Source organism: Macaca fascicularis, chromosome 9 (genome assembly GCF_037993035.2).
Source record: "Macaca fascicularis isolate 582-1 chromosome 9, T2T-MFA8v1.1".
Lineage (NCBI taxonomy): Eukaryota > Metazoa > Chordata > Mammalia > Primates > Cercopithecidae > Macaca > Macaca fascicularis.
The window spans coordinates 106,845,302-106,862,224 of NC_088383.1; the positions used below are offsets into that span (position 1 = coordinate 106,845,302).

General features: G+C 52.1%; 1 protein-coding gene across 2 annotated transcripts in view; it reads right to left on the reverse strand.

Moving 5' to 3' along the window:
• The window catches only part of CRTAC1 (cartilage acidic protein 1), a 165,400-nt gene that overhangs the window by 23,342 nt on the left and 125,135 nt on the right, over nucleotides 1–16,923 (reverse strand). For both annotated transcript variants that reach the window (XM_045361318.3, XM_045361322.3), the window contains exons 7-11: nucleotides 15,245–15,390; nucleotides 12,154–12,290; nucleotides 8,292–8,374; nucleotides 7,278–7,378; nucleotides 6,638–6,806 (exon numbers count right to left, since the gene is read on the reverse strand). In XM_045361318.3, coding sequence (XP_045217253.1) covers nucleotides 6,638–6,806; nucleotides 7,278–7,378; nucleotides 8,292–8,374; nucleotides 12,154–12,290; nucleotides 15,245–15,390 — 636 coding nt within the window. The remainder of the gene's footprint in view (nucleotides 1–6,637; nucleotides 6,807–7,277; nucleotides 7,379–8,291; nucleotides 8,375–12,153; nucleotides 12,291–15,244; nucleotides 15,391–16,923) is intronic.

The window sequence follows — 16,923 nt, forward strand, 5'->3', positions numbered from 1 at the left end:
AGAATGTGTATCAGGTGGGAATGTGTATCAGAGGAGGCCGGGGAGGGGCTTCAGAGCCTTCACACTTACGTGGTGGGTATTTTATCCCCATTCTCCAGATGTCAACATTGAGGCTTGACAAGGTGAAGTGACTTGCAAGTGTCTGAGCTAGGACTGGAAACCAGTCTCCTGTCCTTAGGCGCAGCTCATCCCTCTGCCCAGGCAATCTGCATAACATCTTAAGTCTTCCTGGGGCTGCATGGCCGAGGGGGACTGGCTCCCAGACACCGCACACCAGCAGCCTCGAAGCCGGTCAGTCCTGCCAGGTCTGTGTGTAGGGGAGGGCTGAGCAGAGGAGCGCCCCCCATTAACCAGCAGAGACAAGAGGTCAGGAGCAGCAGTGAGTCACCTCTGGCAGCTTTTAAAGGACAGAGGCCAAGGAGGCAGAGAGAATTGCACTTTTCAGAAGAATTACAAACAAAACAGATGGTGGGAATACAGTTGGTAGAATATTTTTGCACTTTAATAAAGCAATTTTTATGAGGGCCACTGAATTTCCCTTCCGTAAATGAGCATCAGCCGGTGCGGAGAGGCAGCTCTGAGTCACCTGCAAGCAATTAGCTGAAAGGACGGTGGCATGTGTAGGTGGGGCTGGGGCATGGGCAATGCCGGTTGTGGGGGAGGGGGAAGAGGGGAGGGAGAATGGTGGGGGTAGCTGCCTGAGCCGGTGACTCCCAGTGGAGCTGGCAGAGGCAAATAGATGATTGGTGTTGTTTTTATTTTCTGGGTTTGGGAGTGAGCTGCCTCGGCCCGCTACCAGTTGGGAAGTGGAGGGTGGGCATGTGGGGCTCAGGGGTGGGTTCCGAGCAACCAGGTTGGTGGTGGGGGAGCCCTCGACAAGGGCTATAAGCAGAAACACTTATTTTCAGCAGGAGGTGAGGAGCAGCAGGGAAAGGCCAGGGTGGAGAGGGACTGCGGAACTTGGTGGGGGGCTCCACTGAGCAAGGCAGGGTCCACTGAGAAGGGACCCCACAGCAAGATGTCGCTATGAGAGCTCTGCACAACACAGTGGGCCCTCTGGGAGCCCCCCATGCGGACACTCATTGCCTGTGGACGGAGGTGGGGAGTACAGGTGAGGGCCTGCGTCCTCGGGGTGTGCTCCAGTGAGAGCAGACACGATGTGCATGGGGCAAGGCTGAGGCTGTCTGGGAGAGGCACACGTGTGCACACTCACATACACGTTCGTGTACCCACACATGCGCACCGCACCTTGCTGCAAAATCAGGAGGAGGCAGTGCAGGACTCATGGAGGCAGGAAGGGGGCAGGGGCCCTGGGGGCAGGTGAGTTGAAGTCTTGTGAGTGCCGGCAGGGGAGCTTCCCACTGGCCCCTCTCCTCTACTCCTCAGTCATAGGGGACCTCAAGGCAGGCCTTTCTCAGATTCATGTTGTAGACATCCCCACTTCTCACCCCAACTGCTCAGAACTGGAAACAATCTAACTGTCCATCTAGAGGGGACTAGGTAAATAGGTGGTGAGGGTGAGTGCTGCCTCACAGTGAAATACTTCACAGCCCTGAAAGGAAACAGGAGATATGCACAGACCTGGCATGCTGTCCAGGATGTGTATACACACACATGCACACACACACTCACACGTGTATATAACAGGCTTTCACTCTGTTACCCAAGCTGGAGTACAGTGTTGTGATCATAGCTCACTGCAGCCTCAAACTCCTGGCCTTGAGCGATCTTCCTGCCTCATCCTCCTGAGTAGCTGGGACTATAGGCTTGCACCACCACACTGGGCTAATTTTTGTAGAGAGGGGGTCTCAACATGTTGCCTAGGCTGGTCTTGAACTCCTAGCCTCAAGCAATCCTCCCTCCTTGGCTTCCCAAAGCACTAGGATTACAGGTATGAGCTGCTGCACCCGGCCTTGGACATATGGTTAAGAGGGGAAAAAAGCAACTTACAGAAACAAGTGGAAAGCATCATTCTTTTGATTTTAAAAATTGCCAAGAAATACGTGTCTGTGTGTTCCTGTGTATATGACATGTAATAAAAGCATATCACAAGCATGACCTGTCCAACCCGGACCACTGTGCTGGAAAACTGCTCCTTGTCCCTTCCCCTCTGCACTCCTAATTCATTCCTCTGTTCTGCATTTTCTTTTCTTTTCTTTTTTTTTTTTTTTTGAGATGGAGTTTCGCTCTTGTTGCCTAGGCTGGAGTGCAATGGCACAATCTTGGCTCACCGCAACCTCTGCCTCCTGGGTTCAAGCGATTCTCCTGCCTCAGCCTCCCGAGTAGCTGGGATTACAGGCATGCACCACCATGCCCAGCTAATTTTGTATTTCTAGTAGAGACGGAGTTTCTCCATGTTGGTCAGGCTGGTCTCGAACTCCAGACCTCAGGTGATCTGCCCGCCTTGGCCTCCCAAAGTGCTGGGATTACAGGCGAGAGCCACTGCACTCGACCCATTATATCTTCTAACATTTTATTTATTTACCTATTTACTATGTGTATTATGTATATAAGTTCCTTCTACTGGAACATAGGATGGCTTGTGGCAAGGATCTTCAGTTTTGTGTTTGGCACACAGTAGGTGCTCAGTAAATATGTAGTCACTAAATGAATCAAATGATATTGAGGGAAGGTGAAGGAAGAAACATTTACTTTTTCCTTAATATTCCAAACAGGGGTGAAACGATGAGTAATTTTTCTTCTTTTAAAAATAATTTTCTTATTTTCCTATAATCAATATGCATTGTTCTTACAATGAGAAAAAAAGTTTTCCAAAACATTCCCATTCTTTGGACTGGACCTTCCCACTTCTGGGCCTCTGGCCAAGCCAGTCCAACCTCTGGAATGCTCTCCTTAGGCCCTCGCCTACCCCTTCTAAGCTCCTACTGTCCTTCTAGACCTAATTCCAGTCCCACTTCCTCCGGGAAGCTGCCCAGAACAAAACTGACTTCTCTCGCCTGCGTCCTCTCATGGCCACGGGGCCAGTGTGGCGGTGTGTCCAGATCTGCCTCTCATGAGAGTCCTGTGTCCATCTGCCTTCCGCCCACTGCCAGCCTGGAGGGCAGGGGGCATTTCTTATCTGCCTCTTTCCCCATGTCTCTGCCTCTCCTGGTCTTCCACAGGCCCATCTCTGTCTTTCTGTCTCCCCCTGTTCTCTCTCTTCCCAGTCCTTCCCTCCATCTGGCCTTCTCCACTGGCGCCCTTGCTCCTGCTCCGTTGCCAGCTCCCCCATCAGTCAGGAAGAGCAGTGCTGAGCTCCACTCATAAGAGATCCAGAGGGGCCTGGGAGCTGCAGGGATGGAACTGCCCGCCTCTCACTGTGTCCCTGGCGGCTGGGTTGGCCATCTGCTGAGGCGCCTCGTGACCCAAGGGGCCTGTCCCTAGAGCAGCCTGCCTTCCAGTGCCGCTGGGAATGGATCCTGTCAATAGAGAGAGGAGTCTGCCGGGAGGCCCCTTAGAGCATTTTGAGCCAGAGGTCAGACGAAGAACAAATCCCAGGGCTTTGCAAAATAGCAAGGACTGGCACTAGGCGGAGGTCCCAATGAGATGCAGTGTGCATAATACTGAGTGTGGGGAGCAGGTGCCCAGAAGGGACTATTGAGCCCCCTTCTCCCCATCATATGACCTGGCCAGTTAAGAAAGCAATCTATTCTCCTGGCAGGGCAGATTCTGGCCAGAGAAGGGACCAAGTGAGGTCCCTAATACACCACTTAAAATAGCAGAGGCAGCCCCTGAGATGTGGGGAAGGAGAATTTCAGCCCCCATCCTGCCCTTGCCATTGATTTACAAGGTAAGCCTCAATGTCCTTACTGGCACAATGGAGTGGGGGAGTTTTCCAACCAGAAGCCTGGATAAACAGCCACCTATGATACCATGGCGGTCACCTTGCCGCTTGTCTGGCTGCACAAAGCAGCTACTAGAGGTGTTAAGTCACAGTCAGGAACTCAGACCATGGTGTCGGGAGGTGGGATCCAAATCTAGCTCTCCTTACTCTGTGGAGGTGTGGTTTGGGGCAAGTTACTTGACCTCAGTCTCAGTTTTCTGACCTGTAAAATGTGGGTTATGATACCTGATTCTTCAAGTTGTGAAAATCAAATGAAGTGACAGGCAAACCACTCAGCCCAGTGCCTGGCACATACTAATTGCTTGATAAGTGTCGGCTGCTGCTACTTTGTGAGACAGGACTATGTATTTAAAAGGTGTCTTGTGCCTTTAGGGCCAGCTTAGCACATAGCTGCCTTAGGAGTGATAAACACTCCAACCTCAGGCTGACTTATCCAGGGTGAAATAGCCCAAGAAAACGATCATATAACCAGGCCCTGGGTCCCCTAAATATTTATTGCTTCTTTTTCAGACTACACATAAATATTATGTGTTCCCTATAAAAACTGGAGCGCACACACACAACAAAACATATGGAAGGAAATAAAAACCACACGCTCAAGGAAGCCTGGGTTTGAATCCCAGTGCTGCCATATAGTATCATGTGACCTCGGCAGGTTTCTTAATTGTTCTGATCTTCAGTTTTCCCATGTGTAACATGGGGATAATATTGCTCATCTCACAAGGTAGTCATGAGGATTAAATGAAGTAATAAGAGTGAAGTGCTTGGCACTGTGTCTGGAATAAGTGAGAGTTACTATATTAATCCAGCCACTCAGACAGAATCACTGTTCTCACTTTTTGCATTTCCTTTCAGGTTTTTTCTGCACATATGATGTGTGTATAATATTAACATTTGTATTCAGTAATTTGAGACCATAGTGCCTATTCCTTTTATATTAAAATGGTACATCTCATGAGGTGCGAACACCTGGGGAAGGCGTCTGATTTTGAACCTAGGAATGTTTGACTCCAGCACTTTCTGAACCATTGCGTTTCAGTGAAGACACTCTGGGCTCCTCTACTCCTACTGGTGTTTCTCAATGTTTTTTCCATCATTGTAATCCCCTCACCCTGCCAGAAGACTCTTTAGACTTTTTCCCCAATTCCCCCCATACATTTATTTTAAAATGTTGTATTTTAAAATAATTATAGATTCACAGGAAGTTGCAAAGATAGTACAAAAAGCGCCTCTGTGCCCTTCACCCAGTTTCACCCAATGGTTGCAGGTTCCCTACCCAGGGATCCACCAGAGGCTCCACAAAGATCCCCTCGGGCTGCCCTTGATGATAGTCACACCCACTCCTCTCCCTTCCGTCATCTCTAAGTCCTGCCAACCACCAATCTGTTTTCTGCTGTATAATTTCGTCATTCTGAGAATGTTATGTAAACAAAAATCTACCATACTGACCTTTGGAGATGAGCCTTTTCTCCCCTTTTCTCACTCACCACAGTGCCCCGGTGATCTACTCAGTTTTTGCACGTATCACATAGCTGAGTAATATTCTATGGAAGGGCTGTATCACAGTTGCTTGAACTATTAACACCTAGGTTGTTTCTAGTTCCGGGCTATTAATATAAAGATACTATGAACAGATGTAAAGATGTTTGTGTGGATATAAGTTTTTATTAGTCTGAAATAAGTGGCTTGGGATATGATAGCTGGGTCATAGAGTAGCAGTTGTTTGCTTAGGTTTGTTTTGTTTTCTTAAAATAAACTGCCAAAAGATTTTCCAGAGTAACTGTACCATTTTACATTTTCACTAGGGATGTAGGAGAGATCCAGTTTCTCTGATTTCTAGAAGCTACCTGGATCCTTGCCAGCATTTGGTATTGTTGCTATTTTTAATTTTTGTTCTAATAGGTATGTAGTGATAGTTCCATTAATGCCACTGATATACTGTATATCAGTTTATGTGCTATATGCTTGTTGATGCTTTTTTACTTTTTGAGACAGAGTCTCACTCACTCCAGCCTAGGCTGGAGTACAGTGGTGCAATCACAGCTCACTGCAGCCTCTACCTCCCTGGGCTCAGGTGATCCTCCCACCTCAGTCTCCCAGGTAGCTGGAACTACAGGCATGCGCCACCACGCCTGGTTATTATTATTATTTTTTGTACTTTTGGTAGAGATGAGGTTTCGCCATGTTGCCTAGGCTGGTCTCGAACTCCTGAGCTCAAGAGATCCACCTGCCTCAGCCTCCCAAAGTGTTAGGATTATAGGCATGAGCCACTGCACCTGGCCCCTGATGCTTTTACATATTTAAAAAAAAAAAAGATAGGATTTTGTCATCCCCCTTCTCCTGCCAAGAACCCACTCTCTCCTCTTTGGGGTGACTTCACTCCCATTGAGAATGCATGGTTTCCCAAGCCTGTTCAAGACTGAACCAGCTCCCAAGAGGCTAGGGAAACAGCTGGCTTGGACACATTTGGTGCAGCCCAGCATTTGAACAAGGCTACAGCCTTGAACAAATGGAGGATTAAACACTCTGACCCCAAGGTGAACTAATTCCACGGAGGCACTGGGGTGGGGACTCCTGCAAGTGAGATGCATGAAAATCTAACCAGCGTTTCCCACTCGCCTCCTCTTGAGCTCAGGCTCATCTCAGAGCAGGGTTTGTCCCCAGTAGCTGGTGTCCACCATGGCTGTCACAGTAGAGCGGTGCCCAAGGATGCTCGGGCTGTGAGTCCCTGAATCAGTCAGCATCCCGCTGTCCTGACAACAGATCACCATCCCCCACCGGACCCCTACTCACCCAGGCCAAAGTGTGCCACAGGCTCCATCTCGCACAGGTAGCCTGAGCCACCGTCGATGATCCTCAGGTGGGCCCCGCTCTTCTTGGTGTAGAGCACGACCTTAGCCCCCCTGGCAAAGGCCCCAAACCGGGTGCGTGGCACCACTCGCAGCCAGTTGTTGTTGAAGCCCTGCAGGGAGAGTGAGAGGTAGACACCCAGTGGGTGTCAGCGTGGTGGGTGGGAAGAGCAGGGAGCCAGGAAGGATGGGAGGGGGAGAGGGAGAAGAAGGAGGAAGAGAAGAAAGTGGGCAGAGGAAAAAGAGAGGAAGAGGAAGCCAGGCGAGAAAAACAAATGAGGCAAAGACAGATTGGCTAAATGAAAGAGAGGCACTGTAGATAGAGGAGACAAAAGCCGAGGGACTCAGGGCACAGTGTTTGGCAGAGAAACGACAGTGGAAGGCAGAGAGGCAAGGGCTTCTCCCAAGGCAGCCCTTCCTGAGCTTCCTGGTGCTGCTGGAATTTACCTCCCTCCTCCAGGGCCCAGGGCTTCCATTACCCACCATGCTGGCCAAGCCAGCACCCCAGTGCCTTGCTCTCACCAACCTAAGGTACCCAAGAGCACACAGGGCTGGGATCTGTGGCTCCTGAGGTCTGAGCGCACCTGATTGCCCCGGAAGACGGACAGCGGCTGAGCCATGGACTCTCCATGGGACAAGATGAGGTCCAGCATCCCGTCTCCGTCGAAGTCGGTCACCACACCCCCTACAAACAATGCAGATTTCACCTCTGGCCGCCATCCAGGAGACCCACAGAGGAGAGATGTTCCTAACCAAGTGCAGTATCCACAGACCTGGGTGCGGGGTCAGAGAAAGCGCAGCACCGGGGCAGGAAGGCTGGAGCTCGGCACCCATCTCCTATCCTTCCTAACAGCCGACTCATGATAGGACTCATGGGACAGACATTTCCTTCCTTCCCCCGGTCTTTGCATGGAGACAGTGCATGCAAATTACTCAGACCACATAGGCTTCTTTCTGGTCTTTCTATTATGGTTTGAATAATACATGCCTGTTATATTTGCATAGATTTTTCTGTCAATTTCTCAAGTGTTTGCATATACACAGGCTCCTTTTGGTTGTCATTACAACCCAAAGAGGTGAAGAGGACAGATATAATTATCCCCATTTTATGAATGTGGAGAACACCCAAAAGGTAAAACCACTTTTCCAAGACCACAAAGTGAGGCAATGTCAGAGCTGGGTTCTGGGACTCCTGGCCCAGGGCTCTGCCTGACAAGCTGAGTGCAAAGAGGGGAGGGGTCAGATGGCAAGATCCTCTGCCTGAGAGCAGAAGGGGCTCACTCCTCTCCTTTCCGTCCCCACCTGGCAAGGTATGGCCAGAGAAGCTCCTGCCCACAGACCCATAGACTCTCATTCCCCCACCCCCATCAGCCTGGGATTGGGGGAGTGGACCATCCTCCCCTCTGTTTCCTGCCTACCTGTCCCCAGGGTTCCCCCATCTCCACTCTCTCCCTTGCTCTTGAGTCTCAGCCCTCAGTGTGGCAGGGACAGGAGGGACTCTGCCGTGGGACTGGCTGCCCCATCCCTCCCGCCCTCGTCCCAGGGTATGAACAGTGCTAAGGGGGCATTGCAGGCCAGATACCCCAGGTGCCCCTCACCTGTGCCCCTGCCCTCAGGCTCCAAGGCGTCCCCAGGATTGAGTTCCTCGATGAGGGGGTCTCCGTGCTCCCTACGGATGACGCTGCAGGAGAGGAGACAGGCTTGCTCTGGTGGGGTCTCAGAGGCCCCTGGACCTGAAGACCCACCTGCTCCGCTCTGTCCCCTGAACATCCCCAGGTCCCAATGTGCATGGGCTGCCACCTGGCTGCCCACGGAGTCACTCTCTGCTCCCAGACCCTGCCTACACTCTGCCTGTTCCTTGCCTGGGTTTTAATTTATGTTGGTAAATATTGATTTTTCCTTCTCTAATGGATGAATTATAGGCAGACTAGGGAAGGGCAGTTGATGGATGGAGAAGGGGCAGGGACAGAACTTCCTTCAACCGACCTTCCTTGTCCTTCAAGTGGCCCCTGGGTTTCCTAGTTCTGGATGCTACCCAGGGTTTAACCCCACTCAGTGCCACCTCCTCCATGCCCTCCTGGACCATCCTGCTGGAAGCAATCCCTTCTTTCTTCATGGGCTTTATCACTTTCTGCCTGTGTTACAGCTCTCTATGAATGCATCTGATCTCCCCTGGGAGAATGTGAGCTCTTTGCAGGCTGGGACCTTGCATTATTCATCTTTGCATCTCTTGCAGCATCTAACACAGTGCTCGGCTCTCAGAAAGTTCCAAGCACGTGTCTGCAGGATATAAAGATGAATTCCAGAGGCAAAGAGAGGAAAGGGGTCCCTTTGGGTTGCAGTGGTTCTGTCTGTTTGGAACTCTGAATTTTGGCATTGTTTCAGAAACGTCTGCTAGGGACGTCCTGCTCTTTCTCTACACTTAGCTGATGATGGCCATGAGCTTTCCTCTAGAATTGTTCTCACTTGGCGTATTCTCACAGCCTTGGGTGCTCTGCCCTAGATGTGTGGGGCAATGATGGGAGGGTAGGGTGTAAGGAAGAATTGGCATCGCACTTCCTACCACATTGTTGCCTGTGAGAAACACCAGAGGGCTGTGATACAGTCATAGCTTCAGGAGGGGGTTGGGGTCCCCTGAGCTGGAGCCTTTGGTGGCTGGGTGGCAGAGAGAGCTGGCAGATGCCCCATGAGGTGGGCTTGTGTGTTGGTGTGCATGGGTGTGATGCCCACAGTCTCTTTGACCATTTGTGTCCTGCAGCCTCTGCCACAGCTGTGCAGAGACACTTCTTGGTTCAGGTGACAATGCAGTTAAGGAGTCCTAAGGATAACACCCAGCAATTCCACTGCATTTCTGTGTTCTTTGAACACATTCTTAGGCAGCAACTATTGTGTATGGGGCCCTGCATGAAGTATGGTGCACAGTAGAAAGGATGGAGCTCAGAGTCCGTGTTAACAGGAACCACCATTCAGAGGGCTGAAGGCCCAGGGAGAGTGGGACATGGGGAGTGCAGAGCTGGGAAAGCTCACCCAGATTCGGGCAATTAGGGAAGGTTCCCTAGAGGAGGGGTCAGCTAAGCTGAGACCACCATGGCGAGTGAACACATGTCGCTCAAATGAAGAGGGAGAATTGGGGGCTAGAGGGAGTCGGCAGCCTGAGGGTGAGGCTTGGCACAGCCCAGAACTGAAGGAAGCTTGCTGTGCCTGCTGCTTAGATGTAAACAGGGAAGTAGAAAGTGACGAGGCTGGAGACAGAGCCGGGCTATGTGGGTTGTGTCAAAGAGTTTGGACTTCATCCAAAGGCAATGGGGAGCTTCTAGAGGATCTACAGTGGGAAAGGGGTGTGGCCAGACTTGCATTTTCTCTGCAGGACTAGAAACAAGGAGAGCAGCTGGCAGAGGTGCAGGAATCTCCATGGGAGACCAGGAGTGGTGTCATGGTGGTGGAGAATTAAGAGCAGATTGGAGACATGGCTACATGCAAAAGGGGGTGACCTTGCACACGGCGGTTGGCCTAGGAGTGTCCCTGTTCATGCATTTTTGCCTCTGTGATTCTTTTTCTTTTTTCCTTCTTTTTTTTTGTGCTGTGATTATTAAGAGGGCTCCCTTAAACTCTCATTAAGTGACTGTTTGGGTGATGAGTTCCCTGGATGCTGCAGGTATCATTAAAGGACGTGCAGACTCAAGCACACTGAGGCTTTGTGTCCCCACAGAGTGCCTGGCCTGTTCCTGGAGAGCACCAGGGCCAACGAGCCGACGATGCCTGTTCAGTGACAGGTGAAAAGCCCCTGTGGTGTGGGACAGTTGGGGGTTAAACTTCCAGAGCTGCCAGCTGAGTGCCAGTCCCAGCTGCAGCCCCTCTTGCTCTCCTCTCTGCTGTGTGCTCAGGACCCAGCCATCTGCCACGGGGACTTGGGGCACAGCCACGTACCTGGGAAGTGGCTTCTGCTGCTGCTGCGTGGAAGCAAACACACTAACCCATTGGGCAGCCACGTGGTGACTTGCTCTGTCCACTGACAGCTCTGGGCCAGCCTGCTTGTACTCCCTCCCAGCCCTGTCTCCCGGCTGCAGGGGACGCTGGGAGATGTGAAGCAGGCTGGATGGGCAGGAAGACGGGGGAGGTACCTAGGTTCTAGAGCCACAGACAGGGGCACTAGATTCCTCAGTGCCCAGTCCTCATCCTCCTGGCGAGTGACACTTTATTAGCCAGAGAAGGAAAGCAGTGTCTCTGTCAACTAGCAATTGATCTTCTGCAATTAATCTGGAAGTTGTGAATAAGCTTTTTGCAAGGCACCTAATTAGTAAATCTAGCGCCTTTAGGGGGTGATTACATCCAGTCAGAATTGATGCTTTGTTAATAATTATATTTTCAAACACGCGTAGTCACACTCTTGCCTTTTAGTATAAATAGTTGGACCCTCCCGGGAGATGGGGTAGGGGTCTTGGGGGGCCAAGCAGATGATCTGGCACATGTCCTGGATGCAAGGCCCTGGCCCACCCGCCTTTTCCCACCTGGTCCTGAGACCTCTTGGAATGTTTCAGGCCAGGAACAGGGACATCTCAGGCCACATGCCTGCCCAGGACTCCACCTATGCAGGACTCATGGGGAGACCCTGAGCTCAGTTCCCCAACAGTGGTTCTCAAACTTCAATGTGATGAGAATCACCTGGTGCCTACTGTACTTGTTAAAATACAGATTCCTGGGCCTCACGCCCTGAGATTCTAAATCAGGAGATGTGGGGCAGGTCCCGGGATTCTGTACTTTAAGCCCTCTGGGTGATTCTGATGCCAATGGTCTCTGGATGTTCCCTTGGAGAAATATTGCCACAGCAAATCCAGCCCTTCCTCCCTAGACACAGTGCTCAGAGGCCTGCACATTCCCTCCATTTCTGAGACCCTTTTCCTTGTCTACCAGGAACCCTTGTCATCCAGAATTTCCCAAAGGATGGTTTGCAGAACACCAATCTCAACAGAAAAATCTGTGAAAGAAGTGCCCTGTGATCAGGCCTATTTGGAATACTCCATCCATCTTTTGGAAAATTAAAATATTCATGGTCAAGTTAAAGGCACTGAGAAGTCCTGCAGTAAATAAACCTGTATTTACTTGGGCCCTGTAGCCCCTTTTTGTGGTAGTGATTGGATCCCGTAGCCCCTTTTCGTGGTAGTGTGGCTTTATCTTGTGGCGCTTGGGTTTTGGGCACCCTTTGGGCCACATTCCTCTTCCCTTTCCCTGCAATAGCAGAGGCCAGCTCCTTGACCAGGCTTCGCCCTGCATTCCTACAGCCTCTTGCCCAGTCCTCGTCCTTCCCTCCTTTCTGTTTCTTCATCAGGGGACCTGCATTGACCTTGGCCTGACCACCTGGCCCTAGGAACCCTCCCCTTCTGATTCTTAAACCTTCTCCCTGACCGTTCCTCCCACCAGCTGTCAAGGGTGAAGGGCCACGAGCCAGGATGGAGCATCTACCGGAAGAGGCGGTTGGCTGAGGAGCTGCGGTAGGCGATGTTGTTGAAGAAGATCTCCAGCTCCTGGTCATTGTCAAAGTCAGCGGTGATGACTGTGCGGACAGGGGAGGGCATGGAGAACTTGGGCGAGGCGATGTCCTGGAGGAAACAAGGCTGGGGGTCAGCGGCAGGAGAGTGGGCTCGGGCAGGAGGCCAGCTCTCCTCTATGGAGTGTGGGGGCAATTAAAAATAAGAGGCAGCCCAACCCAACAGCTCCTCTCCTGCCTCCTCAAAAGGACCTGAGGGCTGCCTTTAGGATCACACAGACCTCAGGCTGCTTGTACCAGAAGAAGGAGGGAAGAATAACAGTCGTGATAGACACCAGTGAAGCGCTTAGCCGTTCCCTAGTCTGGATCACACCTGTCCATGCCTCCTGTCCATCTCTCGAGGCAGTACGGACATTAGCGTTCCCATTTGATGGGTGAGGTAATTGAGTCCTGGAGAAGGAGGGGAACTGCGATGTCACAGCTACTGAGTGGGGAGGCCAGGGTTTCTGATTCCGGATGCTGTGCCCTTTCTCCTAGGCATCCTTCCTCCTCCGCCCTGAGTCAGAAGCTGGGTGGGCCTGAAAATCTCTGTGCATCTAAATCCAGGCTCCACCACTGACTAGCTGTGTGATCTTAGGCAAGTTACTAACCCCCTCGGATCTCACCTTCCCCATCAGTAACGTGGGAATAATAATAGCTGCCTGGGTTGTGAGGATTGCATGTAAAATGCCTGGCACCGAGTGGGCATAAGACAGATCGCCGGCAGCCTGTCCTGCCTTACCTGCCACCCACCTCAGGGAAGGTAAAAGAGGTTACCTGTAGCTGTGGATTTGGCTGCTTCTACTACCTTATGTTGTTTCTTGGGAGCCTTCTTATTTTTATTTTTTGAGACATTTGCTTTGAGGGGGTTGTGGTATCAGCTGCATCTGTCCAGTGGTATCAGCTACACCTGTCCAGGACTAATGGGGAGACCCCAGGCCCGGGATAGCCCAGCTGGAACTCCAAAGTGCTAGGAGGGTCTTGGGGGACCAGGCTAAGGGTCCCAGGTGTGTTTTTGCCTCTGAAACAGAAGGAGAGCTGGGAAGGGCAACCTTCTATTTCTGAGTGTAATATCCTCATCGTAGGTGGGTTTTTCCCTTAAAGACTTTGGGGTCTGTCCAAGTCCCAAAACCCACATGGAGAGGGCTGAGAAAGGTACAAGTGGTGTCTCTGGGAGTCTCCTCTACCCCAGGCTTGGGTCTGCTATCGGCCTCCTGCTGCAGGTCCTTTTTGGCGGCCACAGGGATGAGCAGGCTGGGTCAGCAGTCGAGCTGTCTGCTCTGGGGAGGCCAGGGAAGGAGGCTGTCTCCATCAGAGCAGTAATGAGGTTGAATAAGCCTGGCCAGATGGTCAGGGTGGGTTGAGCTGGGCCTGAGGAGCCAGGGAGCAAAAAGATCTCAGGATCTCTAGCCATTATGATTCTATTGATTCTATAAAAATGGAAACCTCCCATAGCCCCCTTGGGGTTGCCCTATTCGATGCCTGAGCTTCCGAGATAATATATGTTAAGCTTAGCACAGTTCCTGACACATGGAAGACACTTGATAAATGGGGCATTTATTTATCATATTTTATTTAATTATTATTATTGCTCCTGAGAGCTCTGGGGAGGGGCCATCGGCCGAGTTAACAGGGTTCCTCGCCCTCAGCGCACTGGTGTTTGGGGCTGGATAACTATTTGCTGTGGGGCTGCTCTATGCACTGCAGGGTGTTCAGCCCTATCCCTGGGCTCTGCATACTAGATGCCAGGAGCACTCCCTTCCCCAGCTGTGACAAACCCAAATGTCCCGAGACATTGTCGAATGTCCTGGAGGGAGGGCAGCAAGATCATCCCTGTTGAGAAGCTGGGTGAGAACAAGAGCGGAATAAAGATGGAAATCGTCCAAGATCCCAGCAACAGCCGCCCTGGGTTCAGGGCATGCCTCCCCCCAACTCACAGAGCCTGGGTCTCAAGCCTTAGCAGGGAGGGAGTGGCTGGGCCTGGGCCTCCCAAGGTGGCTGCCTACAGGGAAGGGACTTGGTAGGGGTGGCTTCTTCTTGGTCACACAGAAATGAGGTCCCTGGGGACTTCCCTGGGATCATCAAACCTCAGGGAAATCCTGGAACTTTCCCGTTTCCTCAGGGGTTTCTGGCAGACCTAGGTACCTGCAGAGCAGTCCTGGCTCCCTGAGATCAGTCCTGGCTCCCTGAGATCAGCTTCAACCAGCCCACGCCCTCTGTTGTCCTCCCTGAGAAAGTCCCAAAGCCATGCCCCTCATGCTGGTGGCACCTCCATCACTGTCACTAACAGCCCTTTTGAAGAATTCTTGGCATTGTTCTATCAACAGCTCAGGGAGGGGCACAGAGGGGCTCGGAGGCCACCTTGCCTGCCATCTGCTGTTTGTCTTTAGGGGCAGCTGTTGGGAACTCCGTGGCTTCAATCTTCCATTCTCTCCACCACTTTGCCCTTGGTCTGAACGTCAGTCTGAAAAGGTCTGAAAAGCTGAGGCTGGGCTTTTGTGGAGTGTGCAGGGGACGCCATCCTGTATTCCCTGCACACTCCACAAACACTCACCCTGCTCTAGCTCCTGGATCCATTCCAGGAGCCACCGGGAAAAGTGGCCTGGATCCAGATAGTGCAGCCCACCTCCCAGGGCTCCAGCCCCCCTCGGAGGCTGCTCTCCTGCCTCCCTCTGCTGACCTGGCTCTTCCTACTCTTGGCTCCAGAGCTCCTACAGCAGCCCAGCTGTAGTCCCTCATCCCCTGGTGTAACCTTCCTTGTCACACCACCCCCACCCTGGGCCCTGAGAGCCCTGAGCCCTGCTCATGCCAGCCTGCAGCCTGGTGACTGAGTGCAGTAGCAGGATCTCAGCTCACTGCAACCTCCACCTCCTGGGCTCAAGATTCTTGTGCCTCAGCTATTGGAGTAGCTGGGATTATAGGCATGCACCACCACATCTGGCTAATTTTTTGTGTTTTTAGTAGAGACAGGCTTTGGCCATGTTGGCTAGGCTGGTCTTGAACTCCAGGGGTGAGGCCCCTTCTTACCCGAAAGCGGGCCTTCCCATGGGCACTCATCTGCAGATAGAGGCGGTGGGGGCCATTCCAGTTGCCATAGACGATGTCCACTTTGCCATCACGGTTGAAGTCAGCCAGGGCGACACCTCGCCCGTGCTGGTGGGGGTCGTCCACACCTGGGGAGGAGAGGCAGGAACTCTCAGGGCGGCATCCCCTGTACACTCCACAAACACCCTGCTCTAGCTCTGTGACAAGCAACTAGGGAGGGTGACTCTCACCTTATTCCTGGGAGGAGATACGGGAGACACAGCTGCAGTCTCAGAAGCTCTCTAGCTCTCTATAGGGGCAGGAGGTGGGACAGTCATGTGGTTTGAAAGAAGACCCGAGACTTGTGTTCAAGCTGTGTTTGCCCAGCATGCATATTATTTTTACCCTGTTTGGGGGCGGCATGAGTTGGGGGAGGGAGACTGGGGGAAATTCTGGAGAAACAAAGGCTCTTCCCAGCTTCCCCTAACACTGCCACTGGAAGACATTAAGCTGATCATGCCACTCTTTTGCTTAAGCTGATCACGCCCTCCAATCCTCTTGGGCAAAGTTCTAATTCTTCTAATTCCTGCCTGGGGAGCACAGGGCTCTGCCTGACCATGGTCCTGTCCACCTTATCTGGTCTTGATCTGGTCCCACTCTCCCCATCTTTCCAGCTCCTGGGCCTTTTCTCAAGCTGGTCACTCTACCTGGGATGCTCTCCCTCTAGCTCTAGGTTACCCAGCTCCTGATTATTCTGTTCTCAGCCACAATGTCACCTCCTGCAGGAAGCCCTCCCTGACCACCCATCTGAGACAGCTCATCTTGCCCACCCTGTCAGTCTCCCTGACAGCCTTCTAGTCTTCTCCTCCAACATGCTGATCACAATGTGCAGTTATGTTCCTTTGTGGCTGACTTGTTAGGGTCTGGTTTTCCCACTAGCCCTGACATTCCATGAGGTCAGGACTCTCTTCTCAGTTCACTTGGGTACACGCCACGTCTATCTCAGGGCCTGTGGTTGCCTGGTAGTTTTCAGTAAATACTTGCTGAATGAGTGCACAGACATAAATAACATGACAGAAGGCAAACCCGGGACGTGGGTGACAGCAGAGGAAATACTACAGCCACGACAGAGAAGCCCACAGCATGCCTGGCGAGATCTGGAAAGTGAAGCCTCTGTGCCCAATGCCACCTGCTTATACCATCCACTGAGTGGGTCCTGGGGGAGGACAGAGGGTGGCTTTGCCCAGAGCGATGGCCTGACCTCCTAGCGGCCCACTGGCCAGCGCATAGCTGAGAGACAAAGGTGAATGCGGCTCTAAGCACCCACCCACGTTGACTCTCAGAGGACAAATAGCTATGGGTCGTCAGGCTCTCTGGGATGGCAGGCCACAGGACAATGTAATAGGCTGTGGGGATCAGAGACCCCAGGACACAGGGAGCTCTTGCCAGAAGGCAGGGTGGGCCCCCCTGAGAACCCTGGAGGCTGAGTGTCCTCCTGGGGGAGGGAAGGAGTTGGGGGGAGGAGTGGGGAGAAGAGGCAGTGAGACCTGGGCTTGAGAAAGAGGGTTTGCAGAGACTAGGGGCAGCCTCCAATCTCTAGGATTAACACTCCATTAATTCTCTGCCAAACTCCCTGGCCCAAATATCGGTGGCCTTCTGCATTGGCCCATTTCTCTCCTATC